Source organism: Crocuta crocuta, unplaced genomic scaffold (genome assembly GCF_008692635.1).
Source record: "Crocuta crocuta isolate KB4526 unplaced genomic scaffold, BGI_CrCroc_1.0 scaffold17, whole genome shotgun sequence".
In the NCBI taxonomy this organism is placed as follows: Eukaryota; Metazoa; Chordata; class Mammalia; order Carnivora; family Hyaenidae; genus Crocuta; species Crocuta crocuta.
The window spans coordinates 4,652,566-4,671,527 of NW_027532041.1; the positions used below are offsets into that span (position 1 = coordinate 4,652,566).

The 18,962-nt window shown below is 37.0% G+C and overlaps 1 protein-coding gene across 1 annotated transcript in view; it reads left to right on the forward strand.

Moving 5' to 3' along the window:
• PLEKHA3 (pleckstrin homology domain containing A3) overlaps positions 1–6,024 on the forward strand; it is a 22,885-nt gene extending 16,861 nt beyond the window's left edge. The window contains exons 7-8 of the mRNA XM_077776341.1: positions 2,451–2,566; positions 5,824–6,024. Coding sequence (XP_077632467.1) covers positions 2,451–2,566; positions 5,824–5,951 — 244 coding nt within the window. The 3' untranslated portion in view covers positions 5,952–6,024. The remainder of the gene's footprint in view (positions 1–2,450; positions 2,567–5,823) is intronic.
• Positions 6,025–18,962: the final 12,938 nt, after the last annotated feature.

The window sequence follows — 18,962 nt, forward strand, 5'->3', positions numbered from 1 at the left end:
CAGCACAGAGCCTGATGCGGGGCTCGAACCCACGAACCGCGAGATCATGACCTAAGCGAAAGTCGGATGCTTAACCGACTAAGCCACCCAGGCGCCCCTGTTGTACCTTTTTTAGGTGTTTGAAATTATATCAAATGATGGCCAGTTTTGAGGTGAGTTTAGACTCAACGTTACTACAGCTGTTTATAGTCATATATTTATGCTGATCTATTGTTTAAGAATTAAAGATCATATTGAAAAGAGAGAAAAAACCAATTGATATTTAATTTATTTATTTATTTTTATTTTTTTAAATGTTTTATTTATTTCTGAGAGAGAGAAAGAGAGAGAGCGCATGAGCAGGACAGGGTCAGAGAGAGAAGGAGACACAGAATCTGAAACAGGCTCCAGACTCTGAGCTGGCTGTCAGCACAGAGCCTGATGTGGGGCTTGAACCCACCAACCGCAAGATCATGACCTGAGCCGAAGTTGGACGCCCAACTGACTGAGCCACCCAGGCGCCCCACCAATTGATATTTTAAAGTATATATGCATATGAACACATTAAGACATTTGTCTTCTAGATAGATCTTGATAATATCTCAGACTATTAAAATATTCTTTATCTTAGAAGGTAATAGTCTTTTAATTTGCTCTGGTTGTCTTATTTGGTTCTTCAGAAAGTGATGAAATTGTAGTGACATTAGCTTTTATTTTTATATGTTAAGAATAACTGCCGGCGCACCTGGGCAACTCAGTTGGTTAAGCGTCTGACTTTGGCTCATATCATGATCTTGCGGTTTGTGGGTTTGAGCCCTGTGTCGGTCTGTGTGCTGACAGCTCAGAGCCTGGAGCCTGCTTCAGATTCTGTGTCTCCCTCTCTTTCTGCCCCTCCTCCATTCACGCTCTGTCTGTCTGTCTCTCTCCCAAAAATAAATAAACGTTAAAAAAAATAAAATAACTGCTAACTGCTATTCCTGGGTGGCCCAGTTGGTTAAGCATCTGACTGTTGGTTTCTGCTCAGGTCATGATTTCACATTCATTAATTCAAGACCCACATCGAGCTCTGCATTGATGGTGCAGAGCCTGCTTGGGATATTCTCTCTCTTTTCCTCCCTCTCTGAACCTTCCCTACTCATGCTTGTGCTCTCTCAAAAGAATAAATAATCTTAAAAAAACCAAAACTGTTAACTGAGCCTTTACTGTTGTTTTGTCACTGCCCCCGCCCCCCATTTTTATGTAATCTCTGATTGGACTGTCATGTGCTTAGAGTCCAATGATGTATATATGTATCCAATCCTGTCAGGGAATAAAGAGTTTCACCAGCTGAATTTTCCAGAAAAATAGAAGCTTGATCTCTTTTATAAACTTTTATTTTTATGATAGAAATTTTTCTGAACTGTGTTTATCCTTTCTATATTATTAAATAAAATATAATTAGACTTTTAAAATTATTTTTTTCATAATGAATCAAGATTATCATTAAGAACAGTAACGGATTTTCATACAGTGATAGCCAAGGTGCCGTTGAGTGGTGGTGATTTCTTTCTTTCTTCTTTTTTTTTTTTTACAAATAGTTTATTGTCAAGTTGGTTTCCATATAACACCCAGTGCTCATCCACACAAGTGCCCTCCTCCATGCCCATTTCCCCCCTCCCCCCACACACCCATCAGTCCTCAGTTTGTTCTCAGCATTCAAGAGTCTCTCATGGTTTGCCTCTCTCCCTCTCCCCATTTACCCCATTCTTCTCCCCCATGGTCCTCCGTTAAGTTCCTCCTAATCCTCCTATACGTGCAAACATATGATATTTGTCCTTCTCTGCCTGACTTATTTCGCTCAGCATAACACCCTCAAGGTCCATCCATGTTGCTACACATGGCCAGATTTCATTGTTTCTCATTGCCATGTAGTATTCCATCATATAGATAAATTTCTATGTTAAATATTTTAGGTTGACTTTTCTAGTTTTCTGATTGTCTAGAGTTTATAAAAATAGTTTTGATGGCCTCCATTTGCCACACTTATCTGTTCCTGCTGCTGTCAGTGAGTTGACCTCTAGCATGTTCCTAACCTACTTGCCCAGCCCCTTCACTCTGCTATTTTTGATTATATGGATTGACACTAGATTCTTGCACTTATGAAGGTCGTAACTTTTAGTTTTCAAACATTTGTTAACCATCTGATATATCTAATGTCTTGGTGGGCCCTTCTCTTTAAAAGAAATTGCTTCGTTGGACCCCCTTTCCTTTTAGTTTGGCTCAGAAGCCATAATCTTCAGGTTACCAGTTGGATTCTAAATGATTTGCCTGTGGCGTGACCTCTGAAGGAGTCCAATGTTGTTAAAATAGGACTTTGGGCATAAAAATGGTTTCTCTATCATTTGAAGAAGTCATGTGAAACTCCAGTTAAGTTGAGGGTGTTATCATTTGTTTAAGGCCTTATGATGCAATGCTTTTTATTTAATTTGCAGGAATAGCCACTCTCTAAAAGAACCAGTATCTTCACTTCACCGACTCTCCCAGCGACGTCGAAGAACCTACTCTGATACAGACTCTTGTAATGATACTCCTCTTGAAGACCCAGATAGTAAGTTAAATGGGCTCTGTCTCTTTCTTTGGCTTATTCCCCAAAATTGTGGTGGGACTCCGTAAGTGTTCTGGTAGATGAAAGATACTAACAGTGAACACTGTCCTTTGCTTTTGGATTAATTCCTTAATTCAGACCCAGGCAAATAGCACACAATCAACAGAAGCTCATATCTCCTCTTACAAACACCTTTATTATTAACTAAGAAGTGCTGAGAGTGTAAATGCCATATCTTAGGTTTATATATATAACATCAAACTGTTTTCTTCCCACTATATTTTAGTAATCTCTTAGTAATGTTCTACTCCCACTATATTTACATTTAAAAAGCATTTTAGAACAAAGCATGAATTGTGGATGGGATTCCAGGGGAAAGTAAATGCAAGTTCTGAGTGCAGAGAAAAAAAAATTGGTATTGTTACTTAAGTAATTTGAAATGGCCAGGAGAAATAACTTTTTCTGGTGGTGGTAGTGAACTATGGTAGCAGTTATTCCTGTGCCCTTTTCTCCCTTTTTCTTTAAAGAGGCAGCATCCTGTGAGTGAATACTTTAGGCAAGATTTTATGATTTATGTTAAAATTTAGTTATTTTTCTTTTCCAAGAAAAAGCTTTGAAAGTCTGTCAGAATATCTAGTCTAGACAGTAGTGACCAAGATTTCCAGTGAACACAAATAGAGTATTATTATTACAACTCTTTTAATACACTTTTGATTTTTAGAGTCTATTGCCCATGAAGCATGTGTGATGGAAATTACATAGAGTTCCTAGTTAGAGGGCAGGTTGTGTTCCAGGAGTTTATAAGTCTGTTGTTTGGAACAGATTTTATTTCCCTTTTGGAAATAGCATTATAAGTGGTGTTTGGATTCTTTAGGTTGTCTAGAAGAGTCCAGCTAATTCACATTGATTAAGATCGAATTGCCTTACTAAACCAGAAGGTTAAACAGGTTTAATTAGAGGAGAATGTAGAGTTCATGAAGATGGTGTTGATTAAAGAGGGCTTGCTGGCCATTTTCAAATTTTTAGAAGTTAATAGCATCGTTTTCTTCACAGAACTATTTATTGATATAGAGGACTACTTTATGCTCATTGCCATTTTTAACTTAAGTTGAGAAAATGGATAAAAGAAATGAAGGAAGGAAAACGGGTGAGGGTGGGAAGGGGACGGGAGAAAGTAACTTTCTTGGGCCAATTTAGTATAACTTGAAAGAGATAAGAGAAAGAGGGTTGGGGGTTAAGTGTGGGAAGAAAAGTTACCTGAGGCAGGTAATGTATATTCTGATTTACCTTGTTCTTTCTGCCTTCTGTATAAGACCCTTTTAATCTAGAGCCCATGAAAGAGCTCTGTATGGTGCCTTATACTTTTCTCTGGATGCTGCTCTTTTTTACTTTAAGGGGATCAATTTCATTTGTGGTAGTGAAAATAATTTTTTTAAAGCTAGCCATTTTCCTCACTCTTTTTAAGCATCGTGCTTTTGAATTTTTTTTTTTAAAGTTTATTTATTTATGAGAAAGAGAGAGTAAGAGAGACAGCACGTGCAATGGGGAGGGGCAAAAGGAGAGGGAGAAAGAGAATCCCAGATAGGCACCATGCTAAGTGCAGAGCCTGAAGTGGGGTTTGATCTCACAACCGTGAGGTCATGACTTGAGCCGAAATCAAGAGTCGGATGCTTAACAGACTGAGCCACCCAGGTGCCCCTTGAATTTTTTTTTTTAAGTAGGCTGCATGCCGAGTGTGGGACTTGAACTCAGGACCCTGAGGTCAAGAGTTGCGTGCCCTACCGACTGAGCCAACCGGGCACCCCTGGTTTTGAAGTTTTGAAAACAATTTGTTTTTTTAATGTTTTATTTATTTCTAGGAGAGAGAGAGAGTGTGTGAGCAGGGGAGGGTCAGAGAGAGAGGGAGTCACAGACTGAAACAGGCTCCAGGCTCTGAGCTGGCAGTCAGCACAGAGCCCGACGCGGGGCTCGAACCCATGAACCGCGAGATCATGACCTAAGCGAAAGTCGGATGCTTAACCGACTAAGCCACCCAGGCGCCCCTGAAAACAATTTTTATAAACTTTGAGTGTGCATGCCTTATTCCATTTAGCATTCCCCTAGTTAGCTGCTTAGGAGTGTAACAAAACTAGTTACACATGTTTTTTATTTATTTCTGAGAGAGAGAGAGAGACAGCGTGAGCAGGGGAGGATCAGAGAGAGAGGGAGACACAGAATCTGAAACAGCCTCCAGGCTCTAAGCCAGCTGTCAGCACAGAGCCCAACGTGGGGCTCTAACCCATGAACCGCGAGATCATGACCTGAGCCGAAGTCGGACGCTTAACCGACTGAGCCACTCAGGCACCCCCTTTAGAACTTTTTTTAAGTTGGGAAGTGTAGACTAGGCCAGAAGTTTTATCCTTAGATTTCCTTCTGTTTATCCTAAAGTTTAGTTAGTCTCAGTTAGTTGACCAAGCAGGGACTGAACTACTGTTCTTCTTTACAGAGTGCATGTTTTACAATTGGATGGTCTTAGTCCGAAGCCTTTATCCCCAAGTATTCTTTTCCTTGAGAGATAAAACTCCTTCTATTGTTTATTAACTGGAGTTTTAAAAATTATACAAGTAATAAATGTTCATGGTAAATTCAAATAATATGTACATACAGAAGTGCAGTTGTTTTGCAACAGGGCCATGCCAATGTGGTTAGTTGTGTTTAGTCGGAGCTGCAGTGATAGTTCTGTGAGCTGCAGTCCAGGTGGAAATATGGGACCTTTCCGTGTGAAATACCTTGTCAGCTCTGCTTGGAAAGTCTTGTGGTGAAAAGAGCAAGACCTGAGTTAGTCCTAGTTCTACTGGGTAATCTTGGGTTAGGCATGTAACCTTTGTTGGGTCTTTTTTTTTCCCCCCGTAGAACACAAGGAGGATACGGGTAGCATTAAAACAATCAGGCTGAGAAAGCAATAGTTAGCTAAGAAAGACTACATTCATTTCAGCACGTGTTTACTGACTGTCTGTTTCATGCCAACCACGGTTGTAGCAGTGAACAAAACCCCTATCTCTACTTCAGACAGTTTCATGAGGTATTTCGTTAACTCCGAAGCTTCTCCTTATGACTGCCAATAGTGGGAAAGTTAGGTTTTTCTCTATTCGACAGTAAACTGAAAAATTAGTAGGAAGCTAAAGGAATTTCATGTCCCTAAGAAACTTAAAATCGTTTTTTTCACAGAGAACTGGAGTTATATTGATAGACTGTTTAACCTTTAATTTACTTCTTAATAGGACCTGTTCACTGTTCAAGAAATACACTTAATGGAGATTTGGCATCAGCAACCATTCCTGAGGAAAGCAGACTTATGGCCAAAAAAAAATCTGAATCGGAAGATCCTCTTCCACCCTTCTCTTCCTGAGGAAATGGAAGTGTCCAACTTCCTCTAAGTATTGCTATGCAAAAGCTGCTGTAATTAAACTATGTTCTAGGGAGTAGTTTTTCCCTTAGGATTTCTCTGCACTTTATAGAATACTGTAAAACAAACAAAAAAACAACCCACATACCTTTGAAGTGTATTTTATCTTTATATAGTTTATTTGCAAGAGTATTTTCCTAATAACTTCACAGTATGAATGTGCATCTTTTTTTTTTTAAACAGATGATGGTGTAACATTTTGACATCCATATGGACAAATGTAGATATTTTTCTAAAAACTGTGAGGGACTGACAGCTTAGTCAGTGTGTATTGTAGCTTATAAACATGAAATCTTATAAATCTAAGGTTTCAGGTTGACAAAAGTGTGATACATGTAACTTGTGCCATGGACCAAATGGTCACTTTACCCCAGCTAAAAATGAGTAACGATAGCAGCTTGATGGCAGTTCTATTGTATTCCTTTAAGCAAAAGGAGACATTTAATATTCCAAATATTTTTAGCCCAAGTACCATGACATATTGAGGATTTTTTAAAACCAGACTGTGCTGTCCTTCATATGTGAAGTTGACACTACTGATTTGTCAATACCAAATATTGGGTTAAAGTATTTAACTTTTATTTATTTATTTTTCTGTTGCATCAAAAAATGATTGCATCCTGACTTTTATGACCTACCAAATTTAAGATGTGTATACATTTGTTATTTACATTGTTCTAGAAAAGAGGTTAATGTTGTAGTGACCTTGCTCACTTACACCAGAGAAATAAACGCCTTTCAATGGACGAGGATTTTATTTTAGTGCTTTTTTCCTAAAATAGACATTAAGCTGCTGTTGTAAGGTATTAATGTTTGCAGCTCTTTAGACTATCTAGAGACATTTTTTATTTATGACTATTTATAGAAAAAAAGGAATTCTGTCAAATTCCTTTCTGTCAAAGTGACCACTCTACATCACTTGAGAATGGCATTATTTAATTAAAGAACAAATAGCATTTTTTGGTAGTGCCTGTCCATACCTATTGTTAGTGTTTGCCTTGTAAACTGTTTTTTTTTTTTTTAAATTCACTTTGAGCAATGGTTTTGTCCAAGGTCTTGGATGAGGAGCACTTTAAAACAAACTGGTTTGGTGTTTTTAAGTTAATCACATGTTTAATAAATATATGGCTTTTGCATTCAAACGTATCATATAATACATTGTATTTTTTACATTGTTGATACTGTCTGATCTTTATCAAGTGCTATTAGTATTCTTTATTGCTTTGATTTTGTTTGTGTATTTGGACCACTTAGTGAATACACAAATGAGGCATATTTTTAGTTTTGTTGCCTATGAGCTTAGAATGGTGTGGTTTGTTTTACTTTAAGTTTCTCTTGTAGGTTTATGTGGGAAGCTTTTTTAAACAGTTAATATTTGGTATTCACTAAAATCTGTAATTGTAAGTTTAAAATGGACACAATCTAAATACATTAATATGCATTTAGATAAACTGTATGCTATTTAAAAGTATTTGTGATTTTAAGTAGCACACAGGTCATTAGGCTAGATTAAGTGGAATTTTTCTGCTTATATGATGTACTTCATATGTCTAATTTGAGAAAAGTTTAATAATGTAGTAAGTTTTATGTTGAGTGAATAATCAGTTTGTTGTTTCTTTTTTCGTGGTAGTAAGACTTTGCATAGTGACTAGATCATGAAAGTCAAGGTGCTACTGATAGGGAGTTTTTCAGATAGGTATTTTTTTTGAACCAGTAGGTTTATAATGAAAACACTATCACAGGCTTTTGAACTCATAGGAAACAAATCCATTTTTTATTGCTTTATCCAAAAAGATGAGTTCCTGAACAGTTTTCTGTAAATATTTTTAAAAATAAAATGCTATCATTTCTTGTTCGTATCATTTTTTTCCCCCTTGAAACAGGTGCTTTGAACAGGTGTGCCATATCCTAAATATGGCTTTTATTGTTACTGGGACCTGCTTTTTTCCCTTAGGAACTAACACATTTGTGAAATCATTTTTTGGGAGGCGCATAAATGTATCTTGAATTATGTGTAGATTTTGATTAGTGAACTGATAGCATGAAGCAATCGATAAAGCTTCAGTGAATCTTGTATTTTGAGGAGCCCTGTGTATGTTCAAGTGTGCCTGACTTTTCTGAATTTCAAGAAAAAGATAAACCAAATAAGAATAATTCTGTAAGAATTTTAGCTTGTCATAACTTTCTCTAACGTATAGGCAGGTAGGTAGTGGTTGTTCTTTTTTGCTTTGTCAAGGCCTTGGGGTTATCGAGAAATTTAGAGACTGTATCATTGGTCTTCTAATCAAAGCCAGTGCTTGCTTGTCTTTTCAAGTGCCCGGTTTCCGTTGTGTGGGAATCCAGGCCTCCATCGTTAAAGTGACTTTGATGAGAATTCTTTTGTAAATGGACTAAATTTGAATTCTGTTACATTACATTGAGTCTATTGTATTATCTTTAATCAGGACAAGTTGAGAAATGGATGCTGTCAGTTGAACTTAAATTCTAAAGCAGGAGATAAAGTATCTTCATTTGATAGTCACCATGGAACCTTTGACCCTGATTGTAGTTTTTCACTGTATTATTACACTTAGTATTTAGAAATCACCATTAAGATCTCAGGAAATATATCTTTGTAACATATTACTATTCTGCTGTTAATACTAATTCCACATACATTATTATCATTAATTTGGACCATACCAGTTCTTCACTTCTTTATTAAATAAAGTGCCTCCATGTCTGTTCTTTGAGCCTTGCTATTGCCACTTGGTACAGAGGGAGTATTCAGGCCTGAAAGAAAGTCTGGTTAGACTGTAGGAGATACTTCCAGGAGTTCCCTCTTTTAGTAGCCCAGGTGGGGTAAGGAAATTGTAGCTGGTAGATAGGGTTTCCTTTTCATGTCTTTCCAGTTCCCCAGTTCTCCTTTCTTTGAATTCATATTGAATTTGAAATAAAAACGTTTTTTTTTTTAAATTTTACTTTTCTTTTTATTATTGTAACTCATGTACATAGTTTAAAAAACCAAAAAAACCTAGAGGGCATATAATGAAAAAAAAGTCCTCCCTCTCCCCAGCTGAGTGTCCCAGAGATGAGCACTTTTAGTGGTTTGTTCCTGTTTGAAAATATATTGTGTTACTTTTTCTTGATTTATCAATTTCAGAATTGCTTTCTTGAGTTCCTTTCATGGCAGGCAGGATTTGCTTGTATTATATCCCTACGTCTTCCATATTTCTTGCCCATCTCTCCCAATACAGCTTAGCCAGAGGGTTTTTGTAAAATCAATAGCTATACAAGTAGTCCCTCTCTTATCCACCGTTTTGCTTTCTGTGGTTTCGCCTCCTTTGGTTTCAGTTACCTGCAGTTAGTCCCAGTCTGGAAGCAGATGATCATCCTCATCCCATCAGGTCAGTAATAGCCCAACAGTTCGTCACAGCGCCTGTGTCATTCACCTCACTTCGTCTCATCATGTAGGCATTTTATCGTCTCACATCATCACAAGAAGGGTGAGTACAGTACAGTGAGGGACCACATTCATACAACTTTTATTAAGTGTATTGTTATAATTGTGTTATTTTATTATTAGTTATTGTGGTTGATATGTTACTGCATCTAATTTATAAGTGACATTTTATCATAGGTACATAGGCATAGGGAAAACCTAGTATGTAAAGGGTTCAGTCCTATCTGTAGTTTCAGGCATCCACTGTGGGTCTTGAAACATATCCCCCAGGGATAAGCCAGGAAACTACTGCAAGTATTGGTCACTAAGGAACCCCATGATGAACTATCATTATTTCCTCTCTACTAGAACCTTATTTTCCCCAAATTAATAATTACCTGATTTTAAAATTTGCTTAGTTTTTTATATATCTACTGCAAAGATTACCCAAAGGCTTACATGCCCCAAAATATCATATAATCTATCAACCCCCTCCATTCCCCCCCCCTTTTTTTTTTTTTGACCTTTNATCTTCTGCCATCTGGACTGTTGCTTTCCAGGCCTGTGCATAGCTCAGCGGTCATTCTGGGACCTACTTTGTTTTTTAGTCTTCTGTTGGATTTCCCGTTTATGGGATCCTATGCCTTCCTATTCCTTGATTTATGCCCCTTTTTTGCCAAAGTGTATTAACCACTGAAAACTTCCTAGGAAAAAGTATGTAAAGATTTTGAGGCTTTACAGGTCTGAAAATGTATCTACTTTTGATTGATGGGTAGTTTGGAGTATATGTTGAAAATAATTTTTTCTCAGAATTTTAAAAGCAGAGTGCCATTGTCTCATTTCAATCCTTATTTCTGTGAGAATTTTGAAACTGTTCTTTTACACAGGCCTACTTTTTACACTCTGGATGCTTTTAGGGGCTTCTCTTTACCACTGACATTTCATGATGTTGTGTGGGTCTTAAATTTAAAAGAAAATATTTGTTATAGTTTATTTATTTTTGAGACAGAGAGAAATAGAGCATGAGCAAGGGAAGGGCAGAGAGAGAGACACACATAATCCGAAGCAGGCTCCAGGCTCTGAGCTGTCAGCACAGAGCCTGATGCAGGGGCTCGAACCCATGAACTGTGAGATCTTGACCTGAGCAGAAGCTGGAAGCTCAACTGATTGAGCCACCCAGGTACCCCTGTGTGGGTTTTTATTCATGCTGATGGGTACTCAACTTGGTGGAGTCTTTCAATTTGTAGACTTGTCTGTTTCAATTCTGGGAATATTTTTGTATTTTGTTTTTGAAAAATTTCTCTCCGCCATTTTCTTCATCCTAGCTTTCCAGAATTTCTGTTATTTGAATGGTGGATCTCTCAGATTGATCCTCTATTTTAAAAATCTTTCCGGTTGCTTATTGAGTTGTATTATATTTGTTCTTTTTGTTATCATCCAGCTCTTCCATTGAATTTTTTTAGCTATGTATTTTAATTTCTAAGATTTTTTTCTCTCTATTCCTTTGTTATGATATTCTGTTCCATTTCAGTGGAGATCTTTTCTTTGGAGCCATTTGGTTTCTCTAGAAAGGACTCCTATGTTTGGGTAGGAGGGTAGAAGAAGAGGGCTGAGGACCCCAGAGTTTGTATGGTGGCTTTTCTTTAATCTCCTTTCAGCATTTCTGTGCCCTGACCCACCCCACCCCAGTCTTCTATGGATGGTGACCCTCTCGTTCAGTTTCTTCTGTGGATACAGGTTGGGTGGGTTGTCTGGCTGTGGAAAGTGGGAAGAAGACGTGGGGACTAGTTCCTTTTTATATAGATTTCTAGTCCTATATTCAGCCCTATACTTTACTCCCTTTTTCTATAATACCTGGTACTTCCAAAGTCCTGCACTTAATAGGTATATGTTGACTTCTACCTTCTGGGTACTAAGGCTTTAACTTCTTCCATTCTGCTAGATTAGTTATCATACCTTCTCTTGTTTTTTATTTTTATAAACTTTATTAAAATCTCATAGCTGTGAAGCCTCGTTTCTCTGTCTATGGGTTAATACCATTTGTATTCCTTCAGTGTGTTTTTGGTGGGGTTTGGAGATAGAGAAAATAAAAACAAGTGGTCAGTCTATCGTATTTAACTGGAAGTCTAGATTTCAATTCAAATAGTGTGTGGAAAACAAAACTTGTGTATTATTCTGTAATTTATTGTTTCCACTTTCTAATGATTTTTAACTGATATGATTCTACTGTACTACCTACCTTATAGGGTTGTTGTAAGGATGAGAAGAATTAATACATCTGAAGCTTTTAGAACAGTGCCTGACACTTGGTATGTGTTAAATCAGTGTTAGCTATTATTAATATTATTGTTACCATTATTTTTACTACTGTCATGCTTATTTCAGTAATCCATTAGATCTAGCTTAAAATGTTTTCATTACAAGAAGACTAATTGACATGGGAAAATCTAGTGTTTGATAAAATTGACCCTACATTTGACTAGACTTCACATGAAATGTTCAGATGTTAGATGTAATCTTTCTAAGATACATGAAAGCCTTAAAAAATCCAATCAGTAATAATTACTGTATAAGTTTTTAAAAGCATATAATGACAATTTTGATGTGTTTTTAAGCATTATTGGTATTGTGTTTTGATCATCTAAATGTGAAGTACAGAAAATAAATTTATGGAGATGATGTTTACTATGCCTTACCTACAGCCAGTAAATGTATACTCTTTGAGTATTAAGAGAATAGAAATAGAGAAATAGTGTACTCTAGTCACTGGATCTATGACCTTGTCAGTGGTTGTACAATTTTCGGAAAATGTGAAGTTCTAAATCAAAATGTCTGCATTTGCTCAGTTAAAGTATCTTCTTTGTATCTAGATCGAGAGTATGATAATGCTGAATTCTAATTCTTAGCGGTGAAGTGGAATTAGGTGCTCATACTCCTCTTTTTATTAGTATCAAGCTGCATACTTTGGGGAAGGTTTTTTCATTCATAAGCAGATTTGCATTCTCTCCCACTAAAGTAGAATCTCATGGTTGTGACAAATGGCTGTAAATATTAATACCACTAGAGATGAGAAATTTTTTTCTTTTTTTAAGATTTTATTTTTAAGTAATTTCTACACCCAACGTGGGTCTCAGAGTTACAACCTTGAGATCAAGAGCTGCTCGCTCTACCGACTAAGTCAGCCAAGCAGCCCGAGATGAGAAATTTTTCTATAAAAGGAATAGCCAGTTGCTTAGTGTGAATAAACTTCTTTGCAAATTATCAGGTTAACTTTGCTGGTATAGATGAAACAGGGAGCCATGACCAAGGTTACAACTGTGCTTGCTGTTAGCTTGATCTGGGCATTTTCCCCTTCCCCAGATGGGAATATTATTGTGTGCCCTTACTATTTGCTTTGATATTTCATCTCTGAGGCTTTAATGTCTAGCTTTGGAGCCCTTATGCTGTCTTTTCTCCAAATGCATTAACTGATCTTGTATATTTTCATAGGATAGAAGTTTTATTTTCTCTCCCATAATGTACTTTCCCCAAAAAAGTATTTTGTTGGTCTCTTTGATAATAAAACATTTGTAATCTTCCTATGGGCCAGTTGGTTTACCACATTATAGTCTTATAACAAAGAATTAAAGTACAAGCATACAAAAGCATCCAAAATATGCAGGACAGGATTAACTCATACTTGACTGATCAGCATGATGAATATTTTGTTACTATCTCCTGAAATACTAAGTGTTAAATCTGTTTATTAAAATTTTTTTAATGTTTATTTATTTATTTAATTTTTAAAATTTATTTCTGAGAGAGAGACAGCATGAGCAGGGGAGGGTCAGAGAGAGAGGGAGATACAGAATCTGAAGCAGGCTCCAGGCTCTGAGCTGGCTGTCAGCACAAAGCCCGATGGGGGGCTCGAACCCACGAACTGTGAGATCATGACTGGAGTGGAAGTCAGATGCTTAACTGTCTGAGCCACCCAGGCGCCCCTAATCTGTTTACTTTATTTAGTGTTTTAGTTTATATGCTTTTGGACTATTGTAGTTGCTGATAACTACAAAACCCACAAAAATAACTGATAACTAAACAACCCTGAAAACCCAGAATTTACAGGAGGATGGATTATGTTTTTATTAATTGCAATAAATAAAACAAATGAATCAATGTACAGGGATATTAGCAAATTCAGCAATTCCTTTGATATCAGTAAAGCATAGTTTATATGGGTGATGTATTCAGAATATCAACAATGAATAAAATGTCTGACTATAATGAATTCTTCCTTAGTTTCATTCTGTCCAAGTGAGAGGAGGATGCTGTTGATACTCTTTGTGCTTTTGTCACAAAGACTGTTTTACCCACTCATCTCTCAATATAAAGTATATTACCAGGTTTGGTAGGACAGGGACAGTTAGGAACAAAGGAGAGAGAATGTCATGAAGGGAGCCATAGCCACCAGGAGCTATCCCCCCACACTCTTCTTTCCCAGCTGCTCTCAGCATTAGCAGAGAGAAGTTGTCATTTTGGATGAGATGTAGCATTTTGGAAATAAAGACTAATGAGTTATGTGCAATGGAAAGGCGTTCTAGGGAAACTTGTCAGCCCCACTCAGTGCCGCCATCTTCTCTCAGGACTCTAGACTTCAGATTCTGAGAGAGCTGGGTTATTTCCCACCCTTTCTCTTATTTTTTTTTAAGGCAGTACCTGATTATATTCTTTTTATTAAATAATCATTTAGACTATGAATAAAGCAAAAGTTCACCTTGACACCCTCACCCCCCCCCCCGAGATAACCACTTTTTTTCTGGTGGGTATCCTTACAGACCTTTCCCTGTGCATTTTAATGTAGGTGTATATGCAGTCACTCAGATTAGCTCATCGACAGCAAGGTGGTGCGTCTGTATGGTACAGTTGGTAATACAGAGGAGGTAACTCTGTATATCATCACAAGTACTTGTTTTGTGTGACAGCAGAGTAATTCTGACCTCTGCTGTTGTTGACCTGACTGACGTTTATTTTGGCTGTTTTATTTTCTTTTTAATCCTCCTTTGCAAGGGACTGTGAATTGACTGCCTTTTTTTTTTTTTTTTTTTAAGATAGCTAGAATGAGGCCTTTTTCTTTTGAAAGGCAATCCTAGAATTTCTAAGTGCTTTTCTTTAATCATGCGTGCATGAATGCATTTGCATGTATGTCTTTACATATGGTTTCTTGGTTGTGGACCCTGAAACCTGGAATCATTTTGTTTTGAGGTACAGCTTTATGTTGGTTTCACAATTGATTTTATAAGTCTACCTACAAAAGATAGAACAAATTTGCTGGAGAGATTACCATATTCAGTCAAAATAGAGTTGTGTTTTTTGTTTGGCACTAATCAAAAGTGTGGCCTAGAGGCAGTAAGCATTAAGCATCCAAATTTCTGTCTTGGAATGTACACATGTCCATGTAATTAAAACTTTATTTGACAAATTTGTATGGTAAATGAGCATACAATAAATATATTGTTAAGTCTTACACCAGAATCAGATTGTAGTTGAATTAAGTAGGAAATTTCTAGGCTGTACCCTTTTCTGTGGTATTTGTGGTCGCTGGGACTTGCTAGGTTATGTTTCAGAGTGCCTTCGGAGCTGGGTACGCAGAAGACTGTTGAGAGTCCCTTGCTGTGATGCCTCATTTTGGTGAGGCTTTACGGTACAAGTAATATATACAACTGCTGTTTGGCTTATTATTTTTTGTTTGTTTTCTTGTTTTGCAGTGGTTGGCCAGAGAGAAATGTATGGCAGTAAATACCTGTGGTTCTGCATTGTGACCATGGATGGCATACTGTCTTTTTTTTTTTTTCCTTCTGTGCCAGTTCTGATCAGTTAGCTTCCAGGGATTTTGAGTTTGAGGCTAAGCTCAGCAGAGAGTAACCCACCTACTTGATTAATGACGCCTGCCATGGGCTTGATGGAAAGCGATATTTTATATATATCCAGAATATAGGGCAATGATTATGGTCCGACTTTGCATAACTTTGCTAGATTACATTTTTTAAAGAACTCAATAAACAAAGTTGAACAACTATAATTGATTCCTTGTTTTCAGTTTACACTATCATACTAGGATGAACTTAACCATATGTATACATTCTCAATGGAAACAAAACTAGCCCATTACCTATTGAGGCCCAGTGTATATGTGTGCATAAGTAACACATACCATTCACTTCCTAACAGTGCCTTTGTGAATTCGAAGACTTTTGCAACGTTGACATTGGTGCTCAGGAAAAAGACCCCAAGCAGTGCCATACTTTTAAAAAACTTTGAAAAGTATGACTTTAGCAAGTGAAATTCAATAGCATACCAGTGTTTTATAGAAGTCACCCTTTGTGTTTCATTGCCCTTAGTCATCACTTAAGAGAGAGTTTTTTAGCGCATCTGCAGTTTTACCTAAGTAACAACCCTCCTTAGATGAGTTGTCCTTTCTCCTTGCTACATTTTTAAAATAGAGGCCATGGTTTTGGTGTAGGGGTTGGGGCAGATGTGCAAATTGAAACTTCTTTTTTGCTTTTGTGAATCAGGCCATGTTGGCCACACGGTCATTGAATACGGCTGGAGTCATGAAGCCTAGCAAAAGGTACCAGTGACCTACCATTTTTTGACCCGATAACCGTATGTTTTTGTGGGACACATGGCTTCTTTTACCATAATGTTTGTATCTGTCATTTTCAGATTCAACTTCTGCTAGTGTCTTTCTTTCTTCTGGGGGAGTATGAACAGAGTAAGGGAGTGGATAGTTTCAGATTAGGTTTTTAATAGTTCAGATTCATTACTAACTTGATGAAGAGAAATTAAAAGACTCACTATGTGATTTTTGCTTTCTGTTTTTCAAAATTCTGTATGTTATTGCAACCTTTCCTTTCTGCCAGTTCTGAAGAATTCATGGTTGTATGTTATGTTATAAAAATCATGGTTGAATGTTAAAAGTAAGTTTCTTTTTTTTTTTTTTTTTTAAATGTTTTATTTATTTCTAGGAGAGAGAGAGAGACAGTGTGAACAGGGGAGGGTCAGAGAGAGAGGGAGTCACAGACTGAAACAGGCTCCAGGCTCTGAGCCGGCAGTCAGCACAGAGCCCGACGCGGGGCTCGAACCCACGAACCGCGAGATCATGACCCAAGCGAAAGTCGGATGCTTAACCGACTAAGCCACCCAGGCGCCCCTAAAAGTAAGTTTCTAAGAGCTTTCTCCACTATTAATCTAGCCAGAGAAAGTGATAGGAACTTTTCTCATCCTACCTTTCCTTTTTTAAAATTCTTACTTCATCTTTTTCTTCATTAAAAAAATTTTTTTTAGTGTTTATTTTTAAGAGTTAGAGCATGAGAGGGGGAGGGGCAGAGAGAGAGAGGGAGACACAGAATCTGAAGCAGGCACCAGGCTCTGAGCTGTTGGCACAGAGCCTGATGTGGGGCTCCAACCCACAAACCGTGAGATCATGACCTGAGCCAAAGTCGTCACCAACTGAGTCACCCAGGCACCCTTTTTCTTCATTTTTTAATGTCTTAAACAAAATAGAAGTTTTTTTTTTTAAATTGAGATTTAATTGACGTATAACATCATCTTAGTTTCAGGTGTTTACACATAGTGATTCAATATTGGTAACTTTTTCTCCATGTTTAATTAATAATATAGGGTCCCCCGTAATAGCCTCCCCAATATTTCTGTATTTGGTGGAACTGTTTTAGAAAACAAAAAAATCATTTGGGAAGGGGGGAGTGTTCAAGATGGCATTTAAATTTAAAATAGCTTTGGGGCGCCTGGGTGGTTCAGTTGATTAAGGGGCTGACTCATGGTTTTGGCTCAGGTCATGGTCTCAGGTTCATGAGTCCTAGTCCAGCGTCAGGCTCTAAGCTGACAGCTACTGAGCCTACTTGGAATTCTCTCTCTCCCTTTCTTGCTGCCCCTCCCCTCCTCACTCTGTCTCTCTCTCTAAAAATAAATAAATGAACATTAAAAAAAATTTAGGATAGCTTATATAGTTATATAACTTAAAAAATTTGTTCAGTCAATATTCATTGACTGCTAAGTGCCATTTTGTTAGCATTCATCTTTGCTGTATAATTCTTGAGTGCACTTAAAACTCACTGCTTTATTTTTAATAGTTTAGATAAATTGACTATTTTAAATTGGCTATCCTAAATTTTCACCTCTTTTAGTTAACTAGTTGAATAGTATTTATTCACATTTGCACATCAACTATTATTTTGCCTAAACGTGAATAAGCAAGCATTGGAAAGTATCATAGTTGTTTTATTTTTTTTTTTAATTTTTTTTCATAGTTGTTTTAAAATAGCTTTCTTTATGTGCATAAATATTATTAAAAACATAAGCACATGATTTTTTTTTTTTTTTTTGCTTTTGAAATGTTTTTATTTTGGGTTAGTCATAACTAATACACCTAATGGCTTTTGCAACAGATTTGTGGGTACTTAATGAACAATTTGTAACTTTAAAAGTTAAATAGATTGGAAATACTGAAAGTGATAGAAAAGCTAATCTCTAAATAAACTTAATAACCTAATAGGAAACATGGCTTTAGAATGATATAACTAAGCACTTTAATTTTGAAACACTTTCAGAATAGGATTTTTGTTCCCAGGGGAAAAATAAACTTTATTTTAAAATATATGTATATTTTGGGAGTATTCTTTTTCTTTTCTTCCAAGTGCCAAAAGGTGTACTCTATATTTTTGTTGTGAAAATGCTGCTTGTTTAAAGTATTGTAGCAACTTTACAAATCAATAAAACAGAATCATGTTGACAGTGTGGGGGAAGCTTTAATAAATTTGCCATGTCACTAAGAAAATTTAAGGACGGCATGTTTTGAAAGCTTAAGGAATGTTAACCTTTGTTTTTAAAATAATTTGACAGCTGGTTTGCTACACACTTAAATGTAAAATCTGATTGGCTATGTTACTGTTGGTGCTGTGATGTGAGAGAAGATAATAGTAGGAGAAGTAATAGTTAACCTTTAAATGAAAATATTAAATGGATTACCTTGTTTGGCTAGATCAGAGGTTCTCCACCTTGGCTGTACATTAAATTTCCTTATGGTTGACCCAGACCAATTACAGCAGATTCCCTGCATGGGGGAACCCAGTTCTTGGTATTTTTTAAAGCTCCCCCACAATTCCAATGAGTAGCCAAGGCTGAGAACACTGAGTAGGTGGAAGCTGTCATGCTTGATTGTTGTATTTAAGAGGTATATTGTCTAGCATTCAAGTGTGGAGCCATCATCTATCAGCCAGAAAGTCCAAACATTTTTCAGGTCCTTAGTAGCATGGCCTGACAATGAACAGCATTGGCTTCACTTGGAAGCTTATTGGAAATGAGGCCCCTACCTCAGACCGGCTGATCCCCACATTATTCTTAGGCAGCTTTAAAGCTTTAAAAAAAGCTTGAGACACACTCTTGAAGGTGATATTAGGATAAATGTAGCTCTTGATACATCCTGCTTTCTGCTTCTGTCTCTGGTTGTCCGTCCTAAGTAAGTTGTGATATTTTCG